The sequence below is a fragment of the Tachyglossus aculeatus genome, chromosome 24, assembly GCF_015852505.1.
Source record: "Tachyglossus aculeatus isolate mTacAcu1 chromosome 24, mTacAcu1.pri, whole genome shotgun sequence".
NCBI lineage: Eukaryota > Metazoa > Chordata > Mammalia > Monotremata > Tachyglossidae > Tachyglossus > Tachyglossus aculeatus.
This window is the reverse complement of record NC_052089.1, coordinates 11,195,915-11,223,249: the sequence shown is the minus strand read 5'-3', so window position 1 is coordinate 11,223,249 and position 27,335 is coordinate 11,195,915. Positions and strand designations below refer to the sequence as shown.

At 43.3% G+C, this 27,335-nt stretch overlaps 1 protein-coding gene across 1 annotated transcript in view; it reads right to left on the bottom strand.

Moving 5' to 3' along the window:
- The window catches only part of LOC119945126 (ABI family member 3 binding protein), a 235,481-nt gene that overhangs the window by 113,215 nt on the left and 94,931 nt on the right, over positions 1–27,335 (bottom strand). The window contains exons 4-7 of the mRNA XM_038766152.1: positions 13,079–13,147; positions 9,195–9,327; positions 3,618–3,799; positions 2,197–2,252 (exon numbers count right to left, since the gene is read on the bottom strand). Coding sequence (XP_038622080.1) covers positions 2,197–2,252; positions 3,618–3,799; positions 9,195–9,327; positions 13,079–13,147 — 440 coding nt within the window. The remainder of the gene's footprint in view (positions 1–2,196; positions 2,253–3,617; positions 3,800–9,194; positions 9,328–13,078; positions 13,148–27,335) is intronic.

Below are 27,335 nucleotides of genomic sequence, written 5' to 3'. Positions count from 1 at the left end.
TTGCAGCTTGAAGTGATAAACTTTTGGGCTCCGAATCACAGAGGCAGGAAGTCATTTCCTACACTGATTGCTTCCCTCCCATTGTTTATGGTGGGTAAGGGGAATAAAAATCACCGGGACAAATATTTGTTCTGCCTCTCAATCCTGCTGAGGAATCCATCTCATACCTGTTCCCCTGACACCAGAAATGTCCTTTCTTTAGATGCATCAGTCAAAATGGGGGAAGGATAAAATGTATCTCTTTTGACATGAGACGTGAGATTAAATATAAGTGGATCGGGGGACAAGCATGTTTCTATGAAGTCACGCCCATCAAACAACAATTAGTTCACTTAGGAAAAAATAAAGAACACTCTGACCTCTTTCAAGAGCATGGCCTCACTATTACACACTGCTATTCTGGTCTTGCCTGAAATAGTTTTGTTCTGTTTTTTTTCTTTCCTGTGTATATATATTCCTTCCACTTCTACCAGTGAAGCCAAGTGGGGAGAGCAGAGGCCTGGGAGCCAGAGGACCTGGGTTCTAATTCTGGCTCAACCACTTGTCTGCTGTGTGACTTTGGACAAGTCACTGAACTTCTCTGTGCTTCAGTTACCTCATCTGTAAAATGGGGATTAAGACCGTGAGCACTATCTGTGTCTACCAACTCTGTCACATTGTACTCTTCCAAGCATTTAGACAGGGCTGTGCACCCAGTAACCATTCAATAAATACTATTATTGATTATAATCTACCCCAGTGCATAGCACAGTACCTGGAATTGCTCTGCACACAGTAAGCGCTCAATAAATATGATTGAATGAATGGAATATAATAAGTGGTATTAAATACACTTTAAATACACTTAAATACTCTACATAATACACTACATTAAATACACTTAATGGAATCCCAGATACCATTAAAAAACCCCCCACCATCATCAACATCAACAGTATCTACTGAATGACCTTTTTGTAAAAAAAATAATTAAAAAAAAGCCCACCGTGAGTGCCAAGGAGAATTACAAAAGGAGTACGATATGAAAGAAGGAGAACAGGTATTATTTAATCCTCTTTTAACAGATGAGGAAACTGAGGCACAGAGAAGCTAAATTACAAAGCAGGGCAATGGCAGAGCTGGGATTAGAAGCCGTGTCTTCGGACTCCCAAGGCCATGCTCCTTTCACTAAGCAGTACTGCTTCAGAATTTGAAATACCCTACCAATGATGGGAAGCGATCAATCAATTATATGAAAATCTCCTCGGCAACCAGTTTTTCTGGAGTCACCTACTCTGATTCAGTAAAGGAGCTTGCAGGGAGATTCTAAACTTGCCTCCTGTCTCTGAATCCCCTTGGAGTCCCTCAAGCCATACCAGGGAATCTTTCTCTATCTTCCTAAGGCTTCAGGAGACATTAAGAAGAGCTTCCATCAGCCATTCCTCAGGATTTAAGGCTTCAGGAGACATTGAGAAGAGCTATCCCATCAGCCGTTCTTCAGGATTTAAGTTCAGCAACTGCCCAGGTAGAGCTCTCCTAGCTTCTGGAAGGTCTCGGCAATGTAGGTGATGACTTGTGAATGACAACTTCTCCTGAGAAACTCGAGTTGATGGATTTCAAGGACAGTTCAATTCCTTCAGTTCCCAGATCAAGGCACCGAGCCTTCCCTTAACCAGATTCTCCAGAGGTTTTCCTGTATCTTCAGCATCACCTCTCTCCTCACGTTTGACCCTCACTGAAGTTGCTTTTATCTGAGACTTAAACATGCTTTTCCTATTTATCCCAGGAACGCCCGTCACCTGATAGCCTCCACTACACCACCTAACGCACGATCCACAGATTTCGATATTCACACAAAAATTGAACAGCTTATTAAACCAGGTTAGGGCAAAGAGCATAATGTGGGTTGGTTTAGTGCCTCATTAAGGTCTTCTCGATCTGGCTGTCCCACATAACACATTTTTTCTCTCCCAGAACCTGGTGTTTCTCAGCTGAAATTGAAACAACCACCACAAAAAAAAAAACAGACAATAACCCCCCTGCATAAAACTACAGAGATATAGGATCTGGTTTGCAGTTTTGATAACTGCCCAAGGCTATCAACTGGCTGTTCTAGTCACCTCTCCACTTTCGACAGACCTTTACAAATACACTTAATGTAACAGTAAGTAATATTCTGATTATATAGCTTTTGATTAGCCAACATATGGTACTTACTGCAGTATGGATCTGGCTGATGGTGCTTTGGATTTTCCCATTTCCTTTGCCTTTTGCTGATAGAACAGGAAAAAAAAACAAGCATTATTTCCTTTTCATCTTGTCCAAACTCAAGGCCAAATGATCATTTGCATAGCCAACCTGAATGATTTCCTCTCTGAAATAATTTTTAACTCTTCCTCTTAAGGAGAGAGACTCAACATTAGAAGCCTACCTGGCAGTGTGATAATAAGTTAACTGAACACAATTCCCTGTCCTCTGGAAGCTCAAAACATCTATTGATTTCAAGAGTTCTTGTAGGATCAGCCTGGCTCTGCTTCAAAATAGATAAATGTAAACAGGGATTGTATCTACCAACTCTGTTATATTTTACTCTCCCAGGTGCTTAGTACTATGCTCTGCATACACAGAACGTGCTCAGTAAATACCATTATACGCTGATATAGAGACTCTTAAAACACAACTGAGGTGCTGCTATATTTCTTCAAATTCATTCAATCGTATTTATTGAGCGCTCACTGTGTGCAGAGCGCTGTACTAAGTGCTTGGGAAGTACAAGTCGGCAACGTATAGAGACAGTCCCTACCCAACAATGGGCTCACGGTCTAGAAGGGGGAGACAGACAACAAAGCATGTAGACAGGTGTCAAAACCATCAGAATAAATAGAATTATAGCTATATGCACATCATTAATAAAATACAGTAATAAATTTGTAAAGTAAAATAGAGAAATAAATATGTACAAATATATACAGGTGCTGATGGAGAGGAAAAAGGGGGCTGAGTGTGGGAAGGCCTCCTGGAGGAGGTGAGCTCTCAGTAGGGCTTTGAAGGGAGGAAGAGAGCTAGCTTGGTGGATGTGCAGAGGGAGGGCATTCCAGGCCAGGGGAAGGATGTGGGCCGGGGGTCGATGGCGGGACAGGTGAGAACGATGCCTAGTGAGGAGGTTAGCGGCGGCAGAGGAGCGGAGGGTGCGGGCTGGGCTGGAGAAGGAGAGAAGGGAGGTGAGGAAGGAGGGGGCGAGGGGATGGACAGCCTTGAAGCCAAGAGTGAGGAGTTTTTGCTTGATTCGGAGGTTGACAGGCAACCACTTGGGATTTTTGAGGAAGGGAGTGACATACCCAGAGTGTTTCTGTACAAAGATAAACTGGGCATAATCCCAACTGAAAACTTGGAAGTTTTCAGTTCTAATCCTTTTGATCCACCAACCAAGTGCTAGAAAACAAACTAACCCACTATTCAACGGGGCATGGAAACACATCAGTTACTGCCCTGCCCTGTGTCCCAGTAGACTGGAATTTACAGAAAGGTTTTGGAGACACAGTAACAATGTGTGTGCAATCTACTCTTACACCAGCCAGCTACAGGCAGAACCGGAATGGAAATGATGAGAAGCCTACTTACTGCTCATCAGGACTTACTTCCTAAAACAGTCTTGTGATTGAAAATCTTGCTCCAGATTCCCCCTTCCATGTTGTCTTTCACTCCAAACTCATAAATCGTGTTGGGCTTCAGATTTTCAACGACTGTCTCCGTGGCTGGGCAGAGCTGGAAGATCCATTTCTTCTCTTTATCCTTTTCTCTGTAGCGGACTGTATAAAATCTGTTGAGGGCAGCAATTAAACTGAGTGTTAACTCACATCACTACTCCACAGGGCAGATATACGGCTCATAAAAAGAATCCCAAAGAAGCCTAAAACTTCAAATCACTACCGAACTCTTTGAGCTTTGAAAAGTATCAGAATTTACCACCAACTCCCTAAGAAAACTCACTATTTTTTCCACCATGAAGCTGAAATTAACAAATAGTGGCATCTGTGTTCTAATCTTGGCCCCACCACTTGTCTCCTGCGTGACTTTGGGCAACTCACGTAACTTCTCTGTGCCTCAGTTACCTCGTCTTTAATGAAACTGTGAACTCTCATAATTGTTGATCTCCTTAGATTGAATCTATTCTAGCACTTAGTGTTTTGCCTATACTAAGTGCTTATCAAATACCACAATTTTTTGTTTTGATGGCATTTATTAAGCGCTTACTAAGTGCAAAGCACTGTTCTAAGCACTGGGGAGGTTACAAGGTGATCAAGCTGTCCCACCGGGGGCCCATAGTTTTAACCCCCATTTTACAGATGAGGTAACTGAGGCACAGAGAAGTGAAGTGACTTAAGTCACACGGCTGACTCCAAAGCCTGTGCCCTTTTCCACTGAGCCACGCTGCTTCTCTATTTTTATTATTTAAACAAAGTAAAATGTCACATATTACTACAGAATGAATAAAAGATGGGTTATGTAGTTTAGCTTAAGCACTACTAAAAAAAGTAAGATAGGTGGTTGGGCTGCAATGGGTTTAGCAGAAAAATGATGGGACATTTGGCACTGGCCTCAGAATATTGACTGGTACAGTAAAAATAAAGGCTCCAAGAGAGCTAATTCCAAAATGAGTTGACATTACAAAGGTGTAAGACACAAGAGAGTTATACTATGGTCTTATTATTCATTAAAGTCTGAGTTGTGCTCTTCAAGGAAGAAAGGTTGGTCTGGGCGCAGGCAGAAGGAGATCCTCTTATTAATAATAATAATTGTAATAACAGTATTTTACTATTATGATGATGGCACTTGTTAAGTGCTTACTATGTGGAAAACACTGTTCTAAGTGCTGGGGGGATACAAGGTGATCAGGTTGTCCCACATGGGGCTCACAATCTTAATCCCTATTTTACAGATGAGGTAACCAAGGCTCAGAGAAGTTAAGTGACTTGCCCAAGGTCACACAGCAGACATGTGGAAGAGCCGGAATTCGAACCCATGACTTCTGACTCCCAAGCCCGTGCTCCTTCCTCTGAGCCACGCTGCTTCTCCAATTATGGCATTTGTTAAGCGCTTACTACGTGCAAAGCACTGTTCTAAGCACTGGAGAGGATACAAGGTGATCAGGTTGTCCCACTTGGGGCACACAGTCTTAATCCCCATTTTACAGATGAGGTCACTGAGGCACAGTGAAGTGACTTGCCCAGAGTCACAGCTGGCAAGTGGCAGAGCCGGGATTTGAACCCATGACCTCTGACTCCCAAGCCCGGGCTCTTTCCACTGAGCCACGCTGCTTCATAGTACTGATGGTATTTGTTACTGTATGCCAAGCACTGTTCCAAGTGCTGGGGTAGACGCAAGATAATCAGGTCCCACACGGGACTCACAGTTTTAGTGTTAGGGAGAACAGGTATAGAATCTCCATTTTTCGGATGAGGGAACCGAGGCACAGGGAAGTTGAGTGGCTTTCCCAACGTCACACAGCAGGAACTCTCTGACTCCCAGACTTACGAGCTTTCAACTAGGCAAAACTGTTTCCCTCAATAATTCACTGAATGGTATTTACTGAGTTTTTACCATGTGCAGGGCATGGTACTAAGAAATTGGGAAAGTACCATGCTACAGAGTTGGTAGATGTGATGCCTGCCCACAAGGAGCTTATGGTTTATAGTCCCAAGGCAGCATCAGTGGAGCCCAGTGGCATCATATGATGGGTCTCTCAGGTGCACGTTTTGAGCAACAATGAAAACTGTCTGTGCCCCTTTCCTACCTCATACTTTCCCTATACCTACCCCCTCTCACTCTGCCCAACCCCTCCCCAATTCTTTCAGGAAACATTATTATTACGGTATTTGTTATGATATTTAAGTGTGGGCTATGTGCCAAGCAATACATTAAGCATTGGGATGGATACGAGATAATCAGGCAGACAAAATGTCCCTGTCCTATGTGGGGCTCAAAGTTTAAATGATCAGAAGTATGAAAGGGATAAAGATTGGCACGGGGAAAAAGTCTTCTCTTCTGGTTAGACAGAAAACAGCAGAAGAAGGGCAGAGAAACACAGAAATTTCTAAAGTTAAGCTATTTTCACTCTCCGATGTGGACTCCGATGTGGTTCTAAAACACTGAGGATGAGGTAGTGGTGTGCCAGACCTATGAAAAGAAGGAATTCAGACACACACAATATGGGAGAAAATGAGACTCCCCTTGAGACCTCCAAGATTTAGAAAAAAACAGTAGTTGTCATCAGCAACTTAGCCAAGGAGGTGCTGAAGAAAGGTTAGCCTTGAAACGGGAAACCATTTTTCACCATCCCAGTTCAGAAATGTAAACGGAAACATTCAACAAAATGCGACTTGCATTTGTGTAGGATAAATTACGGGCTGTGAAAACCGCGAAGAATTTCTTTCCGCAGTCAGTTTACGTGGGGTGCCAAAACTCTAAAGTTCAAGGGATTAAAACTACACAATTTGCTGTTCCGGGGAGATGCCAAAGGCAGTCAGGTTTCAAGAGTTGCACAAGATCATATTCCCAAAGGAGAACTTCGACTGTACCAGTTCTTAAGAAATCGCAATTCCCCTCCAGCTACCATGTGCTTATTGAAACTTGCAGTGTTGGGCCAAATTCTAAATAGCAGCTGCACGCATAGCTCAGAAGAGAATCTGGCTCAAAATCAATAGACTTTCTGAACCTGCTTCTAATTAGACTAATTTAAGATTCTGGGGGTTTAAGTCGGGGGCATGGAATTTATCGAATTTCTGACATGTTAATACTCTCAGCTTTTTTTTCTGGAACCAGTATCACTGCCTGAAATGGGAAGAGAGATTGTCTTTGGGTCTGCATAATCCATTTACCCAATTAACTCAATCACCCAATAACTAGTTGGATCATGAGGATAATTGAAATCCAGGGATAATCCCCAAATCTCAGAAATGCAGGAAGAGACCTGGATAAAGCATAACATAGATGATTGAGAATGCTCTATGTCTTTCCCCTACAAGTAGCAGTACAATTTTCAAAGCACCTTGGGAAGGTATTAATAATGATGGCATTTATTAAGCGCTTACTATTTGCAAAGCACTGTTCTAAGCGCTGGGGAGGTAACAAGGTGATCAAGTTGTCCCATGGGCGGCTCAGAGTCTTAATCCCATTTTACAGATGAGGTAACTGAGGCACAGAGAAGATAAGTGACTTGCCCAAAGTCACACAGCTGACAATTGGCGGAGCCGAAATTTGAACTCATGACCTTTGACTCCAAATCCCAGGCTCTTTCCACTGGGCCACGCTGCTACTCTCTTTGTGCTGCTTTCTCCCTTAAATCCTCTCCACCACCTAACTTTCCCATCTTGGCTAATAATACCACCATCTTCCCTAACTCAGAAACCTGCAACTTCTCATATCCATCTTGTCCTAAATCCTGTCGGATTTTCCACGTGCTTATCACATCATGCCTTGACTACTGTAGTAATAATAACAATCATAATAGCATTTGTTAAGCACTTATTACGCATCAAACACCCTACTAAGTGCTGAGTTTGGCACAAAATAATAAGGATAGACAAAGTCCCGGTTTCATAAGAGGTAGAACAAGCTTTTTATCCCCATTTTAAAGATGAGCAGTGACGCTCGGGCTTGCATTCTTTTCACTAAGCCACTCTGCTGTATTGACTTCCTCCTTGGTTTTCCCATCTCCAGTTCTCTTCTTCCTCAAATATTTACTACTCACTGCTGTACCTGAAAGGTAATTGAGCACATATTCCCACACCTCAAAAATCTCCCTTGACTTCCCATTTCCTTCCACATCAAAGACTCCTCGCAATTAGCTTAATTTCCCTCCACCATCCCTCTTCATCCCCACTCCGCCAGTTGTCAGCTGTGTGACTTTGGGCAAGTCACTTAACTTCTCTGGGCCTCAGTGGCCTCATCTGTAAAATGGGGATTAAAACTGTGAGCCCTACCTGGGACAACCTGATCACCTTGTAACCTCCCCAGCGCTTAACAAATACCATCATTATTATTATTATCTTACACGTCATCTCACACACATCAAGCCAGAAAGACCACCTGTCCAAATCTACTATTTCCACGGGCTCTCAGGCGTTCGAAAAATTTGACAATTCTACCAGTAGGATTATCGCTATAACAAACTGAACGTATCAGTGAGTGGAATGAAGCCAACTTTACTATATGGATTGGTTCGAAGTTTGAGGAACTCATGGAGATGAGTAATTTTTACTATGCGCACAATGAGTTTACAGTCTAGAGGGGGGAGACAGGCATTAATGTAAATAGTTGATAACAGATCAAATAGACGAATTTGATTAAACTGCCCCAGAGCATTTTAAAGTTTAAAACCCTCCTGGCTTCTAGAGTCCAAAGCGGAGGAGTAAAGCTGGAAAATGAGAAATTTAAAAAAAAGAACTTAGAAGAGAATGAAGGAAAAGATGAAGCACGTTTCCTTTCACATCATTGGCACTTTGGCCCAACCATTCCATATGAGCCATCTCACAAGAGAGCACACACTTGCAAGGATTACATCTATTTCCCAAACTAAACAAATTACAGGATTATTGATGGGTGAAAACCGAGGTATTTAGGATTCTTTAAACACCTCCTATTTTTTTTTTTCCAACCATGTGGGTTTGGCAAAAACCCATCCACATTTCCCCAGGCACTTCTTTTCAGAACCGAAGATATTTTAAGGGCAATATAATCTTCATTTTTCTGATTCATCTACATTCATTCTTCAAAATGTTTCACTAAGAGTTGGCAGTTGAGATTTCCATCAGCCTTTGTTTTTGAACCAGAAAGACAGACTGTTGAACATAAAACTCTGAGTTTCCCTGGCAGTTTAAAATTTTAAACCCCCAATCAATTTTTTTTGTGTGTGTGAAGAAAACTTTGACTTTACCACCATGGTAAAGTCATATCATCATAACCTGATCCAAACCCTCGCAATGTTGGCTCTACTAACTCAGACCTCCCCCATGGTAAGCCTGGAAATTACTTTATAGCCCTATTTAGATTCTTTTTTCTTTTTTCATCGTTGTGTCAACGGCTGTACTTCCAATTTAACTCTTCATTGTTCATTAGGGATTCTTCTAATCTCCTGCTTTCTAAAACTCTGGTTAACATCCCGCACTCATTTGAGGATGAAGAAACCGAGTCCAGTTTGAGTTCAGGTGAGTTACCTGTCATTAGGGCAGTGATTGGTCAGAGTCCAGTCATGTTGTGGGTTGATGAGGAAACCCCAGGACAGGAACACTGAGCTGGGCGACAGAGTGCCCACTACCAAATGAAGAGGTTTCCGTTGACGGGATTTACCTGTGGAAGCGACGTATTCGGTTATTTCAGGGACACTTTTTTTTTCTAGTATTTGTTAAGTACTTACTATGCGTCGGGCACTGAACTAAGCACTGAGATAGATACAAGCTAATCACGTTGAATACAGTTCCCGCCCCACGTGAGGCTCATAGTCTTAATGCCCATTTTGCAGATGAGCAAAGAGGCACAGAGACATTAAGTGACTTGCCCGGGGTCACGCAGCAGACAAGTGGTGGAGCCCGGATTAAAACCCAGGTCCTTTCTAACTCCCAGGCCTGTGCTCTATCCATTAGGCCATGCTGCTTCTCTTAAAATACTTCCATTATTCGGGTGGAGGGGGTGGGGGAAGCAGCTTGCCAAAGCAATGGAGGAATTGCAAACAACCCCAGAATGTCTTTTCCATTCAAGCTGAACACAGGTGGGTCTCAGAGGGAGAAAAACGATTCTCTTTCCAAACGAATTTGGAGTCCAGAGAAAGCTCAGTGAGGAGACATTTTTCCTCTTGCCCACTGACCAAATTAACAAGACATAAAATGGGGATTTTCACTGTGTGATGCTCAATCCAGGACCTCAATCACAGGAGCACTCCACCGTGAATACACCTTCTAGCAGTACATGAGCATTATGGGAATGATTATCATTTGAATTATACCCTTGAACGGCAATCAGTTGTATTTACGGAGCACTTACTATGTGCAGAACACTGCACTAAGCACTTGGGAGAATACAATTTAACATATTACTTCTTCTTCAATCGTATTTACTGAGCGCTTACTGTGTGCAGAGCACTGTACTAAGCACTTGGGAAGTACAAGTTGGCAACATATATTCCCAGCCCATGATAAGCTCACAGTTTAGAGGGGATGACAGATAATAAAATAAATTACTGGTATGTACATAAGTGCTTGTGGGGGTGAGGGTGGGTTGATTAAAGGGTATAAATCCAAATGCAAGGCCAACGCAGAAGGGAGAGGGGGAAGAGAAAATGAGGGCTTGGTTGGGGAAGGCCTCTTAGAAGAGGTGATTTTAATAAGGTTTTGGAGGTGGAGAGAGTGATGTCTGTCAGATATAAGCACTTAGTACAGTGCTCTGCACACAGTAAGCGCTCAATAAATATGATTGATTGAAGGGGGAGGGAGATCCATCCCAGAGGCAGGAAGTGGGTGAGGGGTCGGCTGTGAGTTTCAATTATTCCTCATTTATCACATCCCCTTCTAGTGCAGATTAAGAAAATAAAAAGCATTTCCCTTAGGGAACTCTGGGCCACTGGAATGAAAGCACTCGATGCAAGGCAAAACAATTAACTGAGTTGGGTATTAAAGTTGACATTAAAATTGATATTGAAATTGAGCTAAAATTGACATTAAAGCAGTCCTGAAAGATTGTGGAGATGTAATGTGCTAAAGGAGTCAACATTCTATTAGATTTCCCCTGGGTTTGAATTTAAGGCTTGGAAATATTGAACAATTTCTAACAAAAAAAAGAAGTCCATCAAGAAGCTTCATCATCATCATCAATCGTATTTATTGAGCGCTTACTGTGTGCAGAGCACTGGACTAAGCGCTTGGGAAATACAAGTTGGCAACATATAGAGACAGTCCCTACCCAACAGTGGGCTCACGGAAACAGGATACTAGCCTCGGACTTCAGTCTAAAGGTCAAAATGAGCTTTCCTCACAGGACCCTTGCCAAGTTGTATGAATAGTTTTGTTTGGATTTTTTTTATGTTAAATAAGCTTTTTGACCTCTTCCTGAAAAATAAAAATTCCTTTCTTCCATCGTCTAGGACGCTAAAAGCTGAGGGACACGTGTACCAATGGGACAAGACAATTGCCTTCAAATTTTGAACCCCTGGGGTCTAGCGTCAGGAATTCTTCACCCCCTGTGATGGTTTGGAGCGCGCATTGTGTCTCTTGGACACTCTCCGAGTACTTGGTCAGAGGATCTCAGCCCAGCTGTCGTGAGGTTAGAACCCCAGCACAAACACTTACTACTAAACCTCGTGGGAGTGTTTTAACAGAGACGGGTCAGGGAAGGACTGTTCATGTTCCTTAAGTCATACCATTCTCTACATCTGATTTCTTTGAGGCCCAGGTTAAGTCTTCCACGCCTGTCGCCTTTCAGGCCAGACTGGTCGGCTCTACCATCCCCTGGCCGTGGGGAGATGGATGGATCCTAGCAGCACATTTTTCCTACAAAATAACAGTCTCAAGCCTTTGGAGTCTGAAACTGACAGGGAGGGCAAAGGCAGGGAAGAGATTCCTCACAACTGTTGGTTCTAGAGGTTAGAACAGAGTCCGTTCATTACTGTTTCTTGATGGCCTGGGCAGTGTGGCCCTTTAAAAACCTCTCCACTAATAATAATAATAATAATAATAATGATGGCATTTCTTAAGCGCTTACTACGTGCAAGGCAGCGCTGGGGTGAATACAAGCAAATCAGGTTCAGCACAGTCTCTGTATTCATTCATTCATTCAATCGTATTTATGGAGCGCTTACTGTGTGCAGAGCACTGGACTAAGCGCTTGGGAAGTACAAGTTGGCAACATATAGAGACGGTCCCTCCCCAACAACGGGCTCACAGTCTTGAAGGGGGAGACAGACAACAAAACAAAACACGTGGACAGGTGTCAAGTCGTCACAGCAGATAGAATTAAAGCTAAATGTACAACATTAACAAAATAAATAGAATAGTAAATACGTACAACTAAAATAGAGTAATAAATCTGTACAAACATGTATACAGGTGCTGTGGGGAGGGGAAGGAGGTAGGGCGGGGGGGATGGGGATCCCAGCTCCGCCAATTGCCAGTGTGTGACTTTGGGCAAGTTACTTAACTTCTCTGTGCCTCAGTTACCTCCTCTGTAAAATGGGGATTAAGACTGTGAGCCCCACGTGGGACAACCTGATGACCTTGTATCTACCCCAGCACTTAGAACAGTGCTTGGCACATAGTAAGTGCTTAACAAATGCCATTATTATTATTATTATTATTATTGTTATTATTCCTCAGTGCTTAGAACAGTGCTTTGCACATAGTAAGCACTTAATAAATGCCATTACTATTATTATTATTATTATGGGGAGGAGGAGAGGAAAATGGGGGCTCAGTGTGGGAAGGCCTCCTGGAGGAGGTGAGCTCTCAGTAGGGCTTTGAAGGGAGGAAGAGAGCTAGCTTGGTGGATGTTGGGAGGGAGGACATGGGCCAGGGGTCGACGGTGGGACAGGCGAGAACGAGGTACAGTGAGGAGGTTAGCAGCGGAGGATCTCACAGTCTTAATCCCCATTTTACAGATGAGGGAACTGAGGCCCAGAGAAGTGAAGCGACTTGCCCAAGGTCACACAGCAGGCAAGTGGCGGAGCTGTGATTAGAATCCAGGTCCTTCTGTCTCCCAGGTTCGTGCTCTATTCACTAGGCCATGCTCCTTCTCATATCTACCCCAGCATTTAGAACAGGGCTTGGCACATATTAAGTGCTCGACAAACAGCATAATTATTAGGGCCACCGCTCTGGGGCCGGGATCAGAATAGGGAGCATCCCTAAAGGCTGGGTAGTTGATGAGGTCTCCAGGAGCCCCAGACCTTGGGAAGTGACTTCCTCCCATCTCCGAGCACCAAGCAGAACAGCTTGGGATATCCCACCTCACACCCACATTTCAGAGGCAATTAATTCCAGCTTTAAAGGAAGAACTACCTTCAGCAAGAATTTTAAAAAGGCAGGGAAATCAAAGTCAGGATAAGGGACGTTACCTGAGCACGTCTTCCTCCGGCTGGAAGTCGGGGCTGGCCGCACCACTATCAGATATTTAGGTTCCGCTTCTGGAAACGAGAACAGCATTATTCGTTAGTAGTAATAATAATAATTGTGGCATTTTTAAAGTGCTTATTATGTGTCAGGCCCTGTATTAAACACAGGGGTGGATGCAAGCAAATTGGGTTGTCACAGTCCCTGTCCCACGTGGTGCTCACATTTTCAATCCCCATTTTACAGATGAGGGAACTGAGGCCCTGGGAAGTGAAGTGACTTGCCCAGGGTCACAAAGCAGACAAGTGGCGGAGTTGGGATTAGAACTCATGACTTTCTGACTCGCGGGCCTACGCTCTATCCACTACGCCACAAGATCCTGACCCAAATGGGAGTGCAGGACATTTTGGCAAGTCAAGCGTTCCCTGGATCGGGCTAATAACAATAATAATAATGGCATTTGTTAAGCACTTACTATGTGCAAAGCACTGTTCTAAGCACTGGGGGAGATACAAAGTGATTAGGTTGTCCCACGTGGGGCTCACAGTCTTAATTCCCATTTTACAGATGAGGGAACTGAGGCTTAGAGAAGTTAAGTGACTTGCCCGAGGTCATACAGCAGACGTGGCAGAGCCGGGATTCGAACCCACGACCTCTGACTCCCAAGCTCGGGCTCTTTCCACTGAGCCACGCTGCTTCTCATGGCTGGCAACTTGCCCACCGCTGTTTTAGGGCATAAAATGCCACATTATGGAAGTTCCCCAGCCCTCCTTTCTGTCCATACATACACTTGAAAAAAATTTCAATCCAAACAAAGCGAATAGGATGGGATGAAGGAAGCATTTTCTTGTGACTTTTTCCTTTCCACGAAAGGGAAGGGCAGCTTTAACAAATCAGTTTCCTGGACCTGCCGAGCCCCATCAGTCAACCGGTCATCAAACCTTGAGGAACCACATGTTACCTCGTGGCCAGGGTCTGGAACTTCCGAAGGGGAAGAGGGGGAAAAAGAATTCACAGAAAACACATGGATCTCCTATGTAGCCCTGTCTGGAAAGCCTCACTGTCTTCCTAGAGGCCGTGAGTATTCCTAATTCCCTATTTTTTAGCGGTTATAAGATTCAAATGTGCAGCTAGGAGGTGGGTTCCAGGAGGAAATTACAACTGTTTTTTTCATAAACCCATTGCTCTTTTAAACAATGTCAAGCAAGTCGTGATCCATATCTCTCTGTAAGGTACTGTTTGCATTGCACATAGCTTTTGAATTGGTCAGTGGCATTATGGCTGCCTTAATAATAATAATGATGGTATTTGTTCAGTACTTACTATGTGCAAAGCACTGTTCTAAGCACTGGGGAGGATGCAAGGTGATCAGGTTGTCCCACTGGGGGCTCACAGTTTTAATCCCCATTTTCCAGATGAGGTAACAGGCACAGAGAAGTCAAGTGACTTGCCCAAAGTTACACAGCTGACAGGTGGCAGGGCCAGGATTTGAACCCATGACCTCTGACTCCAAAGCCCATGCTCTTTCCACTGAGCCACGCTGCCTAACTATACCAGTCATTTTTCCTGGAAACATTTCATGACTCTATGAAGGCGTTTCCCATTTCTCCCCCTTCTAGACTGTAAGCCCGTTGTTGGGTAGGGACCGTCTCTAGATGTTGCCGACTTGTACTTCCCAAGCGCCTAGTACAGTGCTCTGCACACAGTAAGTGCTTAATAAATGTGACTGAATGACTGAATGAATGAATTTCAGAAGATTATGAATTCTCGGGTGAAGATACCGTAGTGTAGATGAGTGGGGAGAAAGGAGGGAAAGGAGAAAAGAGAATGGGAAGAAAGTTAATGCATAAAACAGTCAATGCGTAGAACAGAAAGGTGGATGTTTCTCTTCAAATACCTGGGCCGTAACTTCCGATCAATCATTTAATGGTATTCATTGAGCGCTTACTGTGTGAACAGAACTGTACTAAGTGACGGGGAGGATACAGCAGAGTTGGTAGACCCGTACTCTGCCCACAAGGAGTTTACAGTCTAGAGAGGGAGATAGACAAAATAAATAAGAGATATGTACTATGGGGCTGAGAGTGGGGTAAATATCAAGCGCTTAAAGGGTACAGACCCAAATGCAAATAATATGAACCTGGAAATAAAATAACTGCTTTAAACAAAATGGCATTTTTCCAAGGAAAGGAAACACACAGATCACTAGTATGAGAGCTCCTCATGGGCAGGGATCACATCTACCAATTTTATTATATATTGTACTCACCCAAGCACTTGGTATAGTGCTCTGCACACAGTAAGCACTGAATGATACCACTGGTTGATTGACCATGGACGGGCATCAAGTCTATTAATCCTATTAAATGCTCCCAATCCTTAGTATATTGCTCGGCGCATAGTAAGCACTTGCTAAGCACTTTTAATGGAGGTTATCTCCCGTAGCTTAGTGGCGAGAGCCCGGGCTTGAGAGTCAGAGATCGTGGGTTCTAATCCTGCTCCGCCACTTGTCTGCTGTTTGACCTTGGGCAAGTCATTTCACTTCTCTGAGCCTCAGTTCCCTCATCTGTAAAATGGGGATTAAGAATGTGAGCCCCACGTGGGACAACCGGATTACCTTGTATCTATCCCAGTGCTTAGAACAGTGCTTTGCACATAGTAAGTGCTTAAAAAAATAATAATAATTATTATTATTAATGACCTTTTCATACTCTTAGGAAAGGCAATGCCATTTTTTTTCCATCCCTGAGGTGACAAATTAGCATGACATCCATCCTTTACTCAAACCTTCACGGGTCCCATTAGCACCCCTAGGAATTTGGGGGTTCAGCATGTGACGGCCAATTCTTTCCCCTTCTTCCCTACTCCAATTCTACAAATCCTGGAGAACTTAGTACAACTCCCTCCCTCCTTCCCCTCCCCACAGCACCTGTATATATGTTTGTACAGATTTATCACTCTATTTTACTTGTACATATTTACTGTTCTATTTATTTTATTTTGTTAACATGTTTTGTTGTCTGTCTCCCCCTTCTAGACTGTGAGCCCGCTGTTGGGTAGGGACCATTTCTATATGTTGTCAACTTATACTTCCCAAGCACTTAGTACAGTGCTCTGCACACAGGCAGCGCTCAATAAATACGATCGAATGAATGAATTAATTTATTTTGACAAGACATTAGCAAGACCAACTCCTTGATATAAGGGCGAGTAGAATATTCTCCCAGGATCACAGAGCTATTGAGAAGGCATCTGGTGTTTTGCTTCCTATCCCAGGTGTCACACCTATCCATTATACGGCAGGGTGAGGGAGCAGGAAAGAGGGAGAGGGGAGAATTTTACAAAATTCATTACTTTGGGATTCTGTAAAGTCAAAAATATCAATAGTTTCAACATCCAAAATTGAATTATCCATCTTCCCTCCTCTCCAGAATTACACTTGACAACACCACCCTCTTCATCTTTCACACCTATAAAACTAGCATTTTTTTTCAGATTCCTCCCTCTCTTCCTACTCCCATATTCAGCCAAATTACATTGGGTCTTCCTCCCCAACATTTCCACAATCCTCCCTCTCCTTTCCATCCAAACAGCCTTTCTGTGTGTGTGTGTGTGTGTGTGTGTGTGTGTGTGTGTGTGTGTGTGTGTGTGTGTGTGCGTGAGCGAGAGATCAAGGGAGCGAAATTTCAGCCTGATTACTGCAAGAGCCTCTTTCACTATCTCCCTGCCTGCAGTCCACATTTCATTTTTCTGCTAGGACTTTTTGGAAAAGAAATTATGTATACTTCCCCCTCCCCCCCCAAAAAAACCCTCTAATAATAATAATAGCATTTATTAAGCGCTTACTATGTGCAAAGCACCGTTCTAAACACCGAGGAGGTTACAAGGTGATTAGGTTGACCCACTGGGGTTCACAGTCTTAATCCCCATTTTACAGATGAGGAAAGTGAGGCACAGAGAAGTGAAGTGACTTGCCCAGTCACACAGCTGACAATTGGTGGAGCCGGAATTTGAACCCATGACCTCTGACTCCAAAGCCTGTGATCTTTCCACTGACCCACACTGCTTCTCAAGGAATGGTTGTCCATTCCTCTCTGCATCAAGTAAAACCTACTGACCATGGGCTTTAAGGCACTCAATCCGCTCTCTTCTCCCACAGTTCCCCAGCTCATACTGACCTACTCACTGGGCTTCATTCTCATCTCTCCTGCCATCCGACTCCTGCTCATGTCCTTCCCCCACCTGGAATGCCCTTCCATTTCAAATCTGACAAAGCCCTTCTGAAATCCCATCTCTTCCAAGAAGCCTTCCCTGATTCGTCTCCAATCTCCATGGTTATTTCCCCACGGTGCCCATTTTAGTAGTTCTGGGTCTCTTCACTAATAATAATAATAATGATGGCATTTGTTAAGCGCTTACTATGTGCCAAGCACTGTTCTAAGCACTGGGAGGGATACAAGGTAATCAGGTTGTCCCACATGGGGCTCACAGACTTAATCCCCATTTTACAGATGAGGAAACTAAGGTACAGAGAAGTGAAGAACTTCTAGACTGTGAGCCCGCTGCTGGGTAGGGATCGCCTGTATATGTTGCCAACTTGTACTTCCCAAGCGCTTAGTACAGTGCGCTGCACACAGTAAGTGCTCAATAAATACAACTGAATGAATGAATGAATGAAGTGACTTGCTCAAAGTCACACAGCTGACAAGTGGCAGAGCCGGGATTCAAACCCATGACCTCTGACTCCAAAGCCCGGGCTCTTTCCACTGAGCCACACTGCACCACCTTTCACTGCACAGATGTACATATCTTTCACATCCCATGATTCAAGCATGAATTTGTGAGCAGACTCCCTTTTCCATCTCTCTGGAAATTATTTTGGAATCTCTGTCCCCTATATAGTGTTAGCTCCTTTAGGATACGGGTCACGTCTATTTACCCTGCCAAACTCTCCCCAGTGCTTAGTAGAGTGCTCTGCACTTAGTATGCGTTCAATAAAAACTACCATTGGATTGGTTGATTGATTGAGGTTAAGGATGAATAGTCCGTAACGGTTCACTAGGGGGAAAGTTGGGGATGTAGAGGAAATGGCTTAGAATTTCAGTGGTCCATCTCTACTCGTGAAGTTGGATGTTAAGGAAGTCAATTATTACAGGTTTTTCGCAGCATTCTTTAAAGCCTGTCAGAGCTAGAATCTTGGACTGAATGGACCAATCATCTGACCCCCAAAATAGCATTACATGTCTGGGATCCTAAGTAGGCAAAATTGAATAGAGTCAATTTACAAAGAGAAGTCATTCTGTACCCACCTCCCACCCAAATAGTCTTCAAGCATCATACACCAGATCTCTTAGAATCAGATATGTTGCTTATTCAAAACTTTTTCTTGCTCCTTTGCATGAATCAATTCATTTGTGCCTCACCAGCAGACCATAATAAAGCTTATTTTAAATGAAAACGTAAATACACGGAGAAGCAGGGGGCAACAGCTAAGACTTTTGAACCGATGGGATTATTTTCTTATTCAATCCTATTGTGTGGTCTTCACTTTGTATAGTACAAAAGGCAAGCTCACTAGTTTCTACAAGTCCAACAGTCTTCAAGCACCGCCAGCGGTGCTTGGCTGTTGTCCCCAAGTCAAAACCTCCAGTGTACAAATGCTTTGGTAATCTTTGCTCTCTCCTGAAAACAATGAAGTGAGGTGATTCAAGCAAAAGCACTAAATTGTTTTCATTCCATGCCATGAAACTCTTGTAGAATCGAGCAGGGAGCCTGGAAGTACTTGCGCTAGAGAAGAGGGGTCACGACTTCACATTACATTTCTGGCAACAGATCCAAGATTTGCAACCCCTCGGCCTACATGACAGACTTATCTGCAAAAAATACTCGGAGAGGAGAGTGTTTAGCACTAGAAGACGATGCGTTTTTCTTTTAGGAAATGGATTAGATATGTTTTGTAATCTCACTCAATTCCTAGAAAATGCTTAACTTTTTCTGGTTCCCCAGTGTTTTCAACTCTCGTGAATGAGGCTGGCATAGTCTGTCCTCATTCCCTGGACAAAGCAGTGCTCTACTTTAAATAGAATCTGGGCACCATCATCTTCTACAAACTCTGTTGGGCTGTACTCTCCCAGGCATTTAGTACAGTGCTCTGCACAGAGTAAATGCTCAGTAAATACTATTGATTGTTCATCATCAGCATGAACATTGTTAATTCTAAAATGGCTTCCGTATTCTAACATATTCCATGTTCTAAGCGGGATTAAAGTTTGGGTATAGACTACATCATTTCAGGGGCTACTGTCCGCCCCCATCCCCCAAGTACCTTAAGGGATCATAGCTTGCATCAAGTCCAAACATCTTCTCTCCTAATCAAACCGAAACAAGGTCTCTAAGCGGGCTGCTTCAGCCAACGTCACATGTGAAGTTTCTTCAACAGGAGAGGGGAAACATGACTTCAAAACTACTGGAGAACTTCCTTGGCTCCACTCCCACAAGCACTTAGAACAGTGTTTTGCACAGAGCAAGCATTTCATAAATGCCACTGATTGATCGTCAGAGAAATCCAGGATCGATAAGCCAGGCTAGTTTCCACCTGCAGATCAGTGGCTTAATATCCCGGGAGGTAAAGACGCATCTTGGAACAGTTAAGGAAGGTGAAAGTCCCACAACCAAACTGAGCTCTAGGAGACCAAAATGAAGTGGGTTTAGCAAGTTCCTAGAAATGGAAGGGAAACAACTATTTCTGGTGGCTGTCCAGGACAAGCAGAAGAGCAAGCAGATGGGATGCTGTCTGTGATAACTTATGAGGAGATTTTCTGACATGCAAAAATAATTAGCTTCATTTTTAATGATACATTTTATCCAGCCTTTTTTTAAAATGGTATTTTATTCTCCCTCTAGATTGTAAGGAACTTGCCTACCAGCTCTATTACAGTGTACTCTCCCAAGCACTTAGTACAGTGCTCTGTGCAAAAAAAGTGCTCAATAAATGCGATTGATTAAGCACTTACTGTGTGCCAAGCACTATACTAAGCTCTGCGGTAGATACAAGCTAATCAGGTTGGACACAGTCCCTGTTCCGCATGGGATGTAGGAGGGAGAAGGATTCCATCTCCATTTTTAACAGGCGAGGAAACTGAGGTACAGAGAAGCTAAGTCACTTGCTAAGGTCACACAGCAGTCAAGTGGGAGAGCTGGGTTATGAGCCCAGGTCTACTGACTTCCCATCTCCCTTGAAGGTAAGCAGCACTTTATCAAACCTGAGCTTCTCCATTCCGGTGGCCTAGTGGAAAATGCACAGGCTTGGGAGTCAGAGGATCTGAGTTCTAATTCCCACTCCACCACTTGTCCGTTGTGGCGAGTCACAACTTCTCTGTGCCTCAGTTACCTCATTGGGATAAAGGCCGTGAGCCTTATATGGGACAGGGACGGCATCCAACCTGATTATCTCAAATCTACTGTAATATTTATTACAGAACCTGGCACATAGTAAGCGTTAAACAAATGCCATTAAAAATAATGTAGAAAGGGATGGGGAGAGCTAGAAGAGAGGGTGGGTTTGGGAAATATGATATGGTGGGCTAGGTAAGTTTTTCAGACCAGATTGAATTTTTACGGGCCTAGCCAAGGAAGGAAACTATTTGCAAGTCTGGTTTTGTCCACTTTAGTGGAACCTCTTGAATTAGATTAATGGTAGGCCATTCCATAAGGAATACTACGTTTAAATCATTGCACAAGCATTGTTTTGGAAAATGTGGTTTAGAACTTGAAGCCAGAATATCTAGTGAGGTTTCAACATATTTACCTGAAATGAGTCGACAGGGTATACTTTTATCCAATAGACCCCCACAGAGATGACGTACAACTGATCCACGATCTGTGTGATGTCAACTGGCGTCACACATCCGTAATCTGACATTTGCGAGCCTATGTCAAATTTACTCATAGTTCTGGAGTTGGGAACACATGGGACACACCCTCTGTGTGTTTTACCATTATTATTAATAATAATAATAATGATGATAGCATTTATTATGCACTTGCCATGCATCAGGCACTGTGGTACATTCATGTTAATCGAGTCAGATCTAGTCCTTGTCCCTCCTGGGACTCACAGGCTGAGAGAGCAAATATTGAATCCCTAATTTTACAGTGGAGGAAACTGAGGCACAGAGAAGTGAAGTGACTTGCCGGGGTCACACAGCAGGCATGCGCCTGAGCTGGGATTAAAACCCAAGTCTTCTGACTCCCAGAAGACACTAGAGTGGGAAGGCTCTCCCCACTAGGCCACACTGCTGCTTTTCTGACCTATGGAACTGGAAATGCATTTATTTTAAGGTCACTTCATAAACCCGAGGCTTGGGATTTTACTTCAAGTTAGACAGCGCAGACTAGTGAGTGGAAATTTGGGTGAGAGTTGAGGAAGTCACACCATCCCACTAAAACCGCTCACTCATTAGCTCCTGTGAGCGGGAAGGGGAGGGTGGCTTTGAGAGCGAGGGAATGGGAGTGAGCGCTGGGTGAGAGGAGTCAGGGTCCCTGTCTTCCCTTGGGCCTTCTCCCATCCCTTCAACCAAAGGAATTAATCACTCTGGGAAGCAGCATGGCTCAGTGGAAAGAGCCCGGGCTTTGGAGGCAGAGGTCATAGGTTCAAATCCCTGCTCGCTGTGTGACTTTGGGGCAGTCACTTCACTTCTCTGGGCCTCAGTCACCTCATCTGTAAAATGTGAGCCCCACGTGGGACAACCCGATCACCTTGTAACCTCCCCAGTGCTTACAACAGTGCTTTGCACATAGTAAGTGCTTAATAAATGCCATTATTATTATTATGGAATGAAGCTTTCTACTTGGCTCACATTCGCTTCCTCCACCCTTCACCCTCCCCCAGTACCCTCAGTGCTCTGCCCTCGCCCCCTCTTCCCACTCCCATTCCTTCCCGCAAACGGATCAGGAATGGAGCACTGTGGCCTGGTGGAAAGATCATAGGACTGAGAGTCAGAAGACCTGGGTTCAAATGTCACCTCTTCCACCACTTGCTGCTCTGGGTGACCTTGGACAAGTAATAAGAATAATAATAGTAACTGTGGTATTTGTTTAGTGCTTACTGTATGTCAAGCGCTGTACTAAGGGCTGAGGTAGATACAGAATAATTAGGTTCCACATGGGGCTCGCAGAGTAATTAGGAGAGAGAATAGGGCCTGATTATCTTGTTTCTACCCTAGGGCTTAGTAAAGTGCTAGGCAATTAATACCATAATAATAAGTGCTGAATTATTATTATTACTATTCTAGGGCTGAGGCAGGGTTGGGAGAAGCAAATGGTAATTTTTCCTGGAAATTAGGGGCGGGCCTAATTTCCATGTGAGAAGCATCATGGCTTAGTGGAAAAAACACAGGGAATCAGAAGATCTGGGCTCTAGTCCCAGCCCTGCCAATTTTTTGCAGTGTGGCCCTGGGCAAGTCATTTAATTTATCTGTGACTCAGGTTCCTTAGCGGTAAAATGTGGACAATTCCCCCCCCGCTACTTAGATTGTGAGCCCCATGTGAGACAGGGACTGTATCCAACCTGATTAACTTGCATCTACCCCAGCACTTTAGAACAGCATTTCATCATCAATCATATTTATTGAGCACTTACTGTGTGCAGAGCACTGTACTAAGCGCTTGGGAAGTACAAGTTGGCAACATATACAGTCCCTACCCAATAGTGGGCTCACAGTCTAAAAGATAATATAATATCAATCCATTCTGATCACATATTTCGCACCTTGTATAGACGTTCCATATATTTAAAAAAAATACAGAAAGGCATGGTGACTAACCACTTTTAGAATAAACCCTTAGACTTAGTCACAGCATGCATGAATTGATTGATGTTACTGATCAATTCTACCCAAACCTATTTTTATTAACTGTACTACTATTTCTTTTTTTAAAAACAGTAATAAAAAATCAGACAGAGCAGTGCTTTACATTATTAGGCTGAATTACCCTTCAAGAAAACCAGCTGCCTCTTCTACAGTAATACTTGTGATTTTATATCATATATTTTGTAAATATATGAATAAAACTTTGAAATACCATAATTTCCCATGAGAAGACATTATTTAGTCCTTACCACTGATTGTATTTGCAAAACTGTAGTAAGACTGCAAGAGTAGAAATAATACCATTTTTAAAAACCCAACAAAAAAAACCAAAAAAACAAATTAACCCAGACTAGTTGTAAAGAGGTGTACCCTGACATCTCCCTGACTTCATATACAAATAGGGGCCAAAGTTAGTACAACATTTTCCTTCACCATCCCCCAATACCCACCCTCTTCCAGTCTGGCAGTCCTGTACTAAATTTGCGGGTGTTGATTTTATAGTGTGTGGTTTTCTTCTGTTCTGCATTTTGAAATATGTTCCCTGCAGAGATGTTCAGTGTTGGGTGTTGCCTAATAATCATCTTATAAAGGTTGGCAAAGGTTTGCTTTTGAAGTGCAGCCTGTGTACACAAACGCCCGTTTTCCAGTGAACTCATCGCTTAGCCTGACGTTATCTACAAAGGAAGAGCCGGGTTCGGCTATGTTTTCTTTAATATTGGGGATTAGGAAATCAGTTGTCAAATGTTAATACTGAGGGAGCGATGTCAACTTTGAAGAAATGCTGCCGTTGGCATCAGGGTCAAGGCGTTAGTGATGAGTTCGTTTCAGTCAGATGTGCCTGGGCAGGGATTCCAAGCAAAATTAACATTACTGTCTTAAAATCTCGGGATTCAGAGCTGCCCTCTTGCCATACAACTCACTGTTTGTCAAAATGGGTGACAGAGAATACCAGGCAGTCTTTCAGGGGGAGAGCTGGATTTGGGGACAAATCCCTCAAAGTAAAGGAAATTTGAAAACCCAACAAGAGTTTGAAAAGATTTTGTTCCTGAATGGTTCTCACTTTCTTCTAAGTTTTAGAATCCATGCCCTTTCCCTCTTTGCCCCAGATCCCTACAGCATTTTAGGGCTACAGCAGCAGCTTCAAAGGAGTATCTGAAGGAAAGCAGTCTAAGAAGCGATTTCACTTATAATGATGATAATAATAATAATAATGCGGTATTTATTAAACATTATGTGCCAAGCACCATATTAACCAATGGTGCTTATTGAGCGCTTACTATGTAAAGAGCACTGTTCTAAGCACTTGGGAGAGGACAGTACAAATAAATGAAGCAGTATGACAATGGATAGAACATGGGCCTGGTTCTAGGTTCTAATCCACTTGTCTGCTGTGTGACCTTGGGCAAATCACTTGACTTCTCTGTGTCTCAGTTACCACATCTGTAAAATGGGGATTAAGACTGTGAGCCCCATAGTGGGACGGGGATTCTGTTCAACTTGATTAGCTTGTATCTCCCCCAGTACTTAGAACAGTGCCTGGCACATAGTAAGCGCTTGCCAAATACCATTAAAAAAAATTAGCAGACACATTTCCTCCCCATAATGAGTTTACAGTCTAGAGGGAGAGACATTAACATGAATAAATAATTTATTTATAACTATCTCATCTCTGGGGTAGATACAATATCATCAGGTCCCACACGGGACTCATAACCTAAGTAGGAGGGAGGACAGGTTTTGACTCCCCATTTTGCAGATGAAGGAACTGAGGCCCGGAGAAGTTAACTGACTTTTTCAAGGTCACCCAGCAGAGCCGAGATTAGAATCCAGGTTCTCTAACTCCCAGGCCTGTGTTCTTCCCACTAAGCCCCATCTTTTCCTCTTCTCCCAATCCCTTCCCCATCGCCCCCAATCGCTCTCTTTGCTCTACCCGCGCCCACACAGCACTTGCGTACATGTACATATTTATAATTCTATTTGTTTTAATGATGTGCATATATCTATAATTCTATTTATTTATAGTAATGCCTGTTTATTTGTTTTGATGCCTGTCTCCTCCCTTCTAGACTGTGAGCCCGTTATGGACAGGGTTTGTCTCTATTTGTTGCTGAATTGTACTTTCCAAGTGCTTAGTACAGTGCTTTGAACACAGTGAGTGCTCAATAAATGTGACAATGAATAAACCATGCTGTTTTCTTTCACTGATGTTTTTTTAGGAGTTTGCCTCAAAAGCATAAGAATCGTGACTTTCCTAGACCAAATAGGAAGAGCAGAATCACTATAATTCACAGTCCTTGTGGGAAGGAATCACGTGTATTATACTGTACTCTCCCAAGCGCTTAGTGTGGCACACTGAATATGCTCAATAAATACCTTTGGTTGGTTAATGGTTGAAAGACTCAATGAATAGACTATTGGGAGACTAATGCAGTGGACAAGAAGCCATCAGGGAAAGCATTGCTTTCACTGAGTCGAGGCTGTGTGACGACTGGGACTCTGAAAGGTAGCACTGAAAACAGGAAAAAAAATCAGTACAGCAAGGAGATCTCTTTGAAGAGGAACAATTTTATGGTTGACCTCAATTCAGGATAAAGTGTTTAAGAATGCGTGACCTCCTTTCTGTTAAGCTAACACACTTTGTTTTATAAATTCATGAGGAATTTTCAGTTGCTAGAAAAGGAAGACCTGGTTCAAAGTCAAGATGAAATTCAGACCTCAGTGGGTCGCATTTCAAAACATTCCAAGAAATCCACAGTTATGGAAAAAAATGAAATGATCTGGGCCTCTTAAGATGTCTTGTGAAATTGGAGGGCTCATTTCATTTTTAAGGCACTAAAGTCAAATTCTCTCAACAACATTACGACTAATAATAGTTACCATGATATTTAAGTGCTTACTACTTGCCAAGCAATATTTTGAGCATTGGCATAGATAGAAGATAATCGGGCCAGATTATCCTGCTCCGCATTGGGCTCAAAGTCCACTTAGGAGGGAAAAGAGGTATTTAATCCCCATTGGATATTGGTGAGAAACCTGAGACATAGAGAAGAGACTTAATATGCTACATTCTCAGGATAATGTTATACACCTTAAAGCTTTCTGCATAAAGTGGATATAGTACTGTGGGCAGTGAATAGGTCTACCAGCTCTGTTATACTGTACTCTCCCAAGTGCTTGGTACAGTGCTCTGCACATGGTAAGTGCCCAGTAAATACAACCGACTTATTACAGATGTAGGTGGATGGCAATTGAAAAGGGTCGATGACATCCATTCTACTGCCGGCTTCCATCTGTGAGACTGAAGTCACTGTTTTCATGGTTGCCCCTAGCCTCGTCTCTGTGACGAGATCCATTTTTCTTTTAGGAAATGGATTAGATATGTTTTGTAATCTCTCTCAATTCCTAGAAAATGCTTAACTTTTTCTGGTTACCCAATGTTTTCAAGTGGCTTTCTACACAGGGCTAAAGGAGACTAGAGTCCAAAAAATTATTTGGTCATTTATTTCCTTTCCACTTTGCTCACGCACCCACATGATCCCCCCTCCTCTTCCACAATGGGATTTTCCAGGGATGTAATAATAACGATAATTATGGCATTTGTTAAGCACTTACTGTGTGCCAGGCACTGTACTAAGCACTGAGGTGGGTATAAGGAAATTCATTCATTTCATTCATTCAATCGTATTTATTGAGCACTTAGAGTGTGTAGAGCACTGTACTAAGCGCTTGGGAAGTACAAGTTGGCAACATATAGAAACAGTCCCTACCCAACAGTGGGCTCACAGTCTTTGGCCCAGTCCCTGTCCCATTCAGGGCTCACAGTCTCAATCCCCATTTTACAGATGAGGTAATTGAGGCAAAGAGAAGTGAAGTGACTTGCCCAAGGTCACAAGGCAGACAAGTGGCGATCCAGGATTACAACCCAGTCCCATGCTCTAACCACTACACCATGCTGCTTCTTTTAGCAGCTACAGTATTTGTAGCCACCATGGGTTAAGGAGTGACTGTCCCAAAACCATTGGAGCTGGAAACTCAAAGCATTTGCAACTTATATTGGTACTTGTTATGCGCTTACTACGTGCCAGATACTGTACTAAGCACCGGGGTGGATACAGACTAGACAGGTTACACATGGTCCATACCCCATGTCGGGGCCACAGTCTTAATCCCCATTTTTACAGATAAGGGAACCGAGGCGCAGAAAATTTAAGAGATTTACCCAAGGTCACACAGCGGACAAGTGAATGATCCAGGATTAGAACCCAGGTCCTGTGACTCTCAGGCCCTCATTCTTTCCACTGGGCCATGCTGCTTCTTCAAAACCTAGGGGGAAACTATCCCCTTGACCACAGTGACAGAAGTCAGGGTGGCAATGGAGAGTCTCACCATC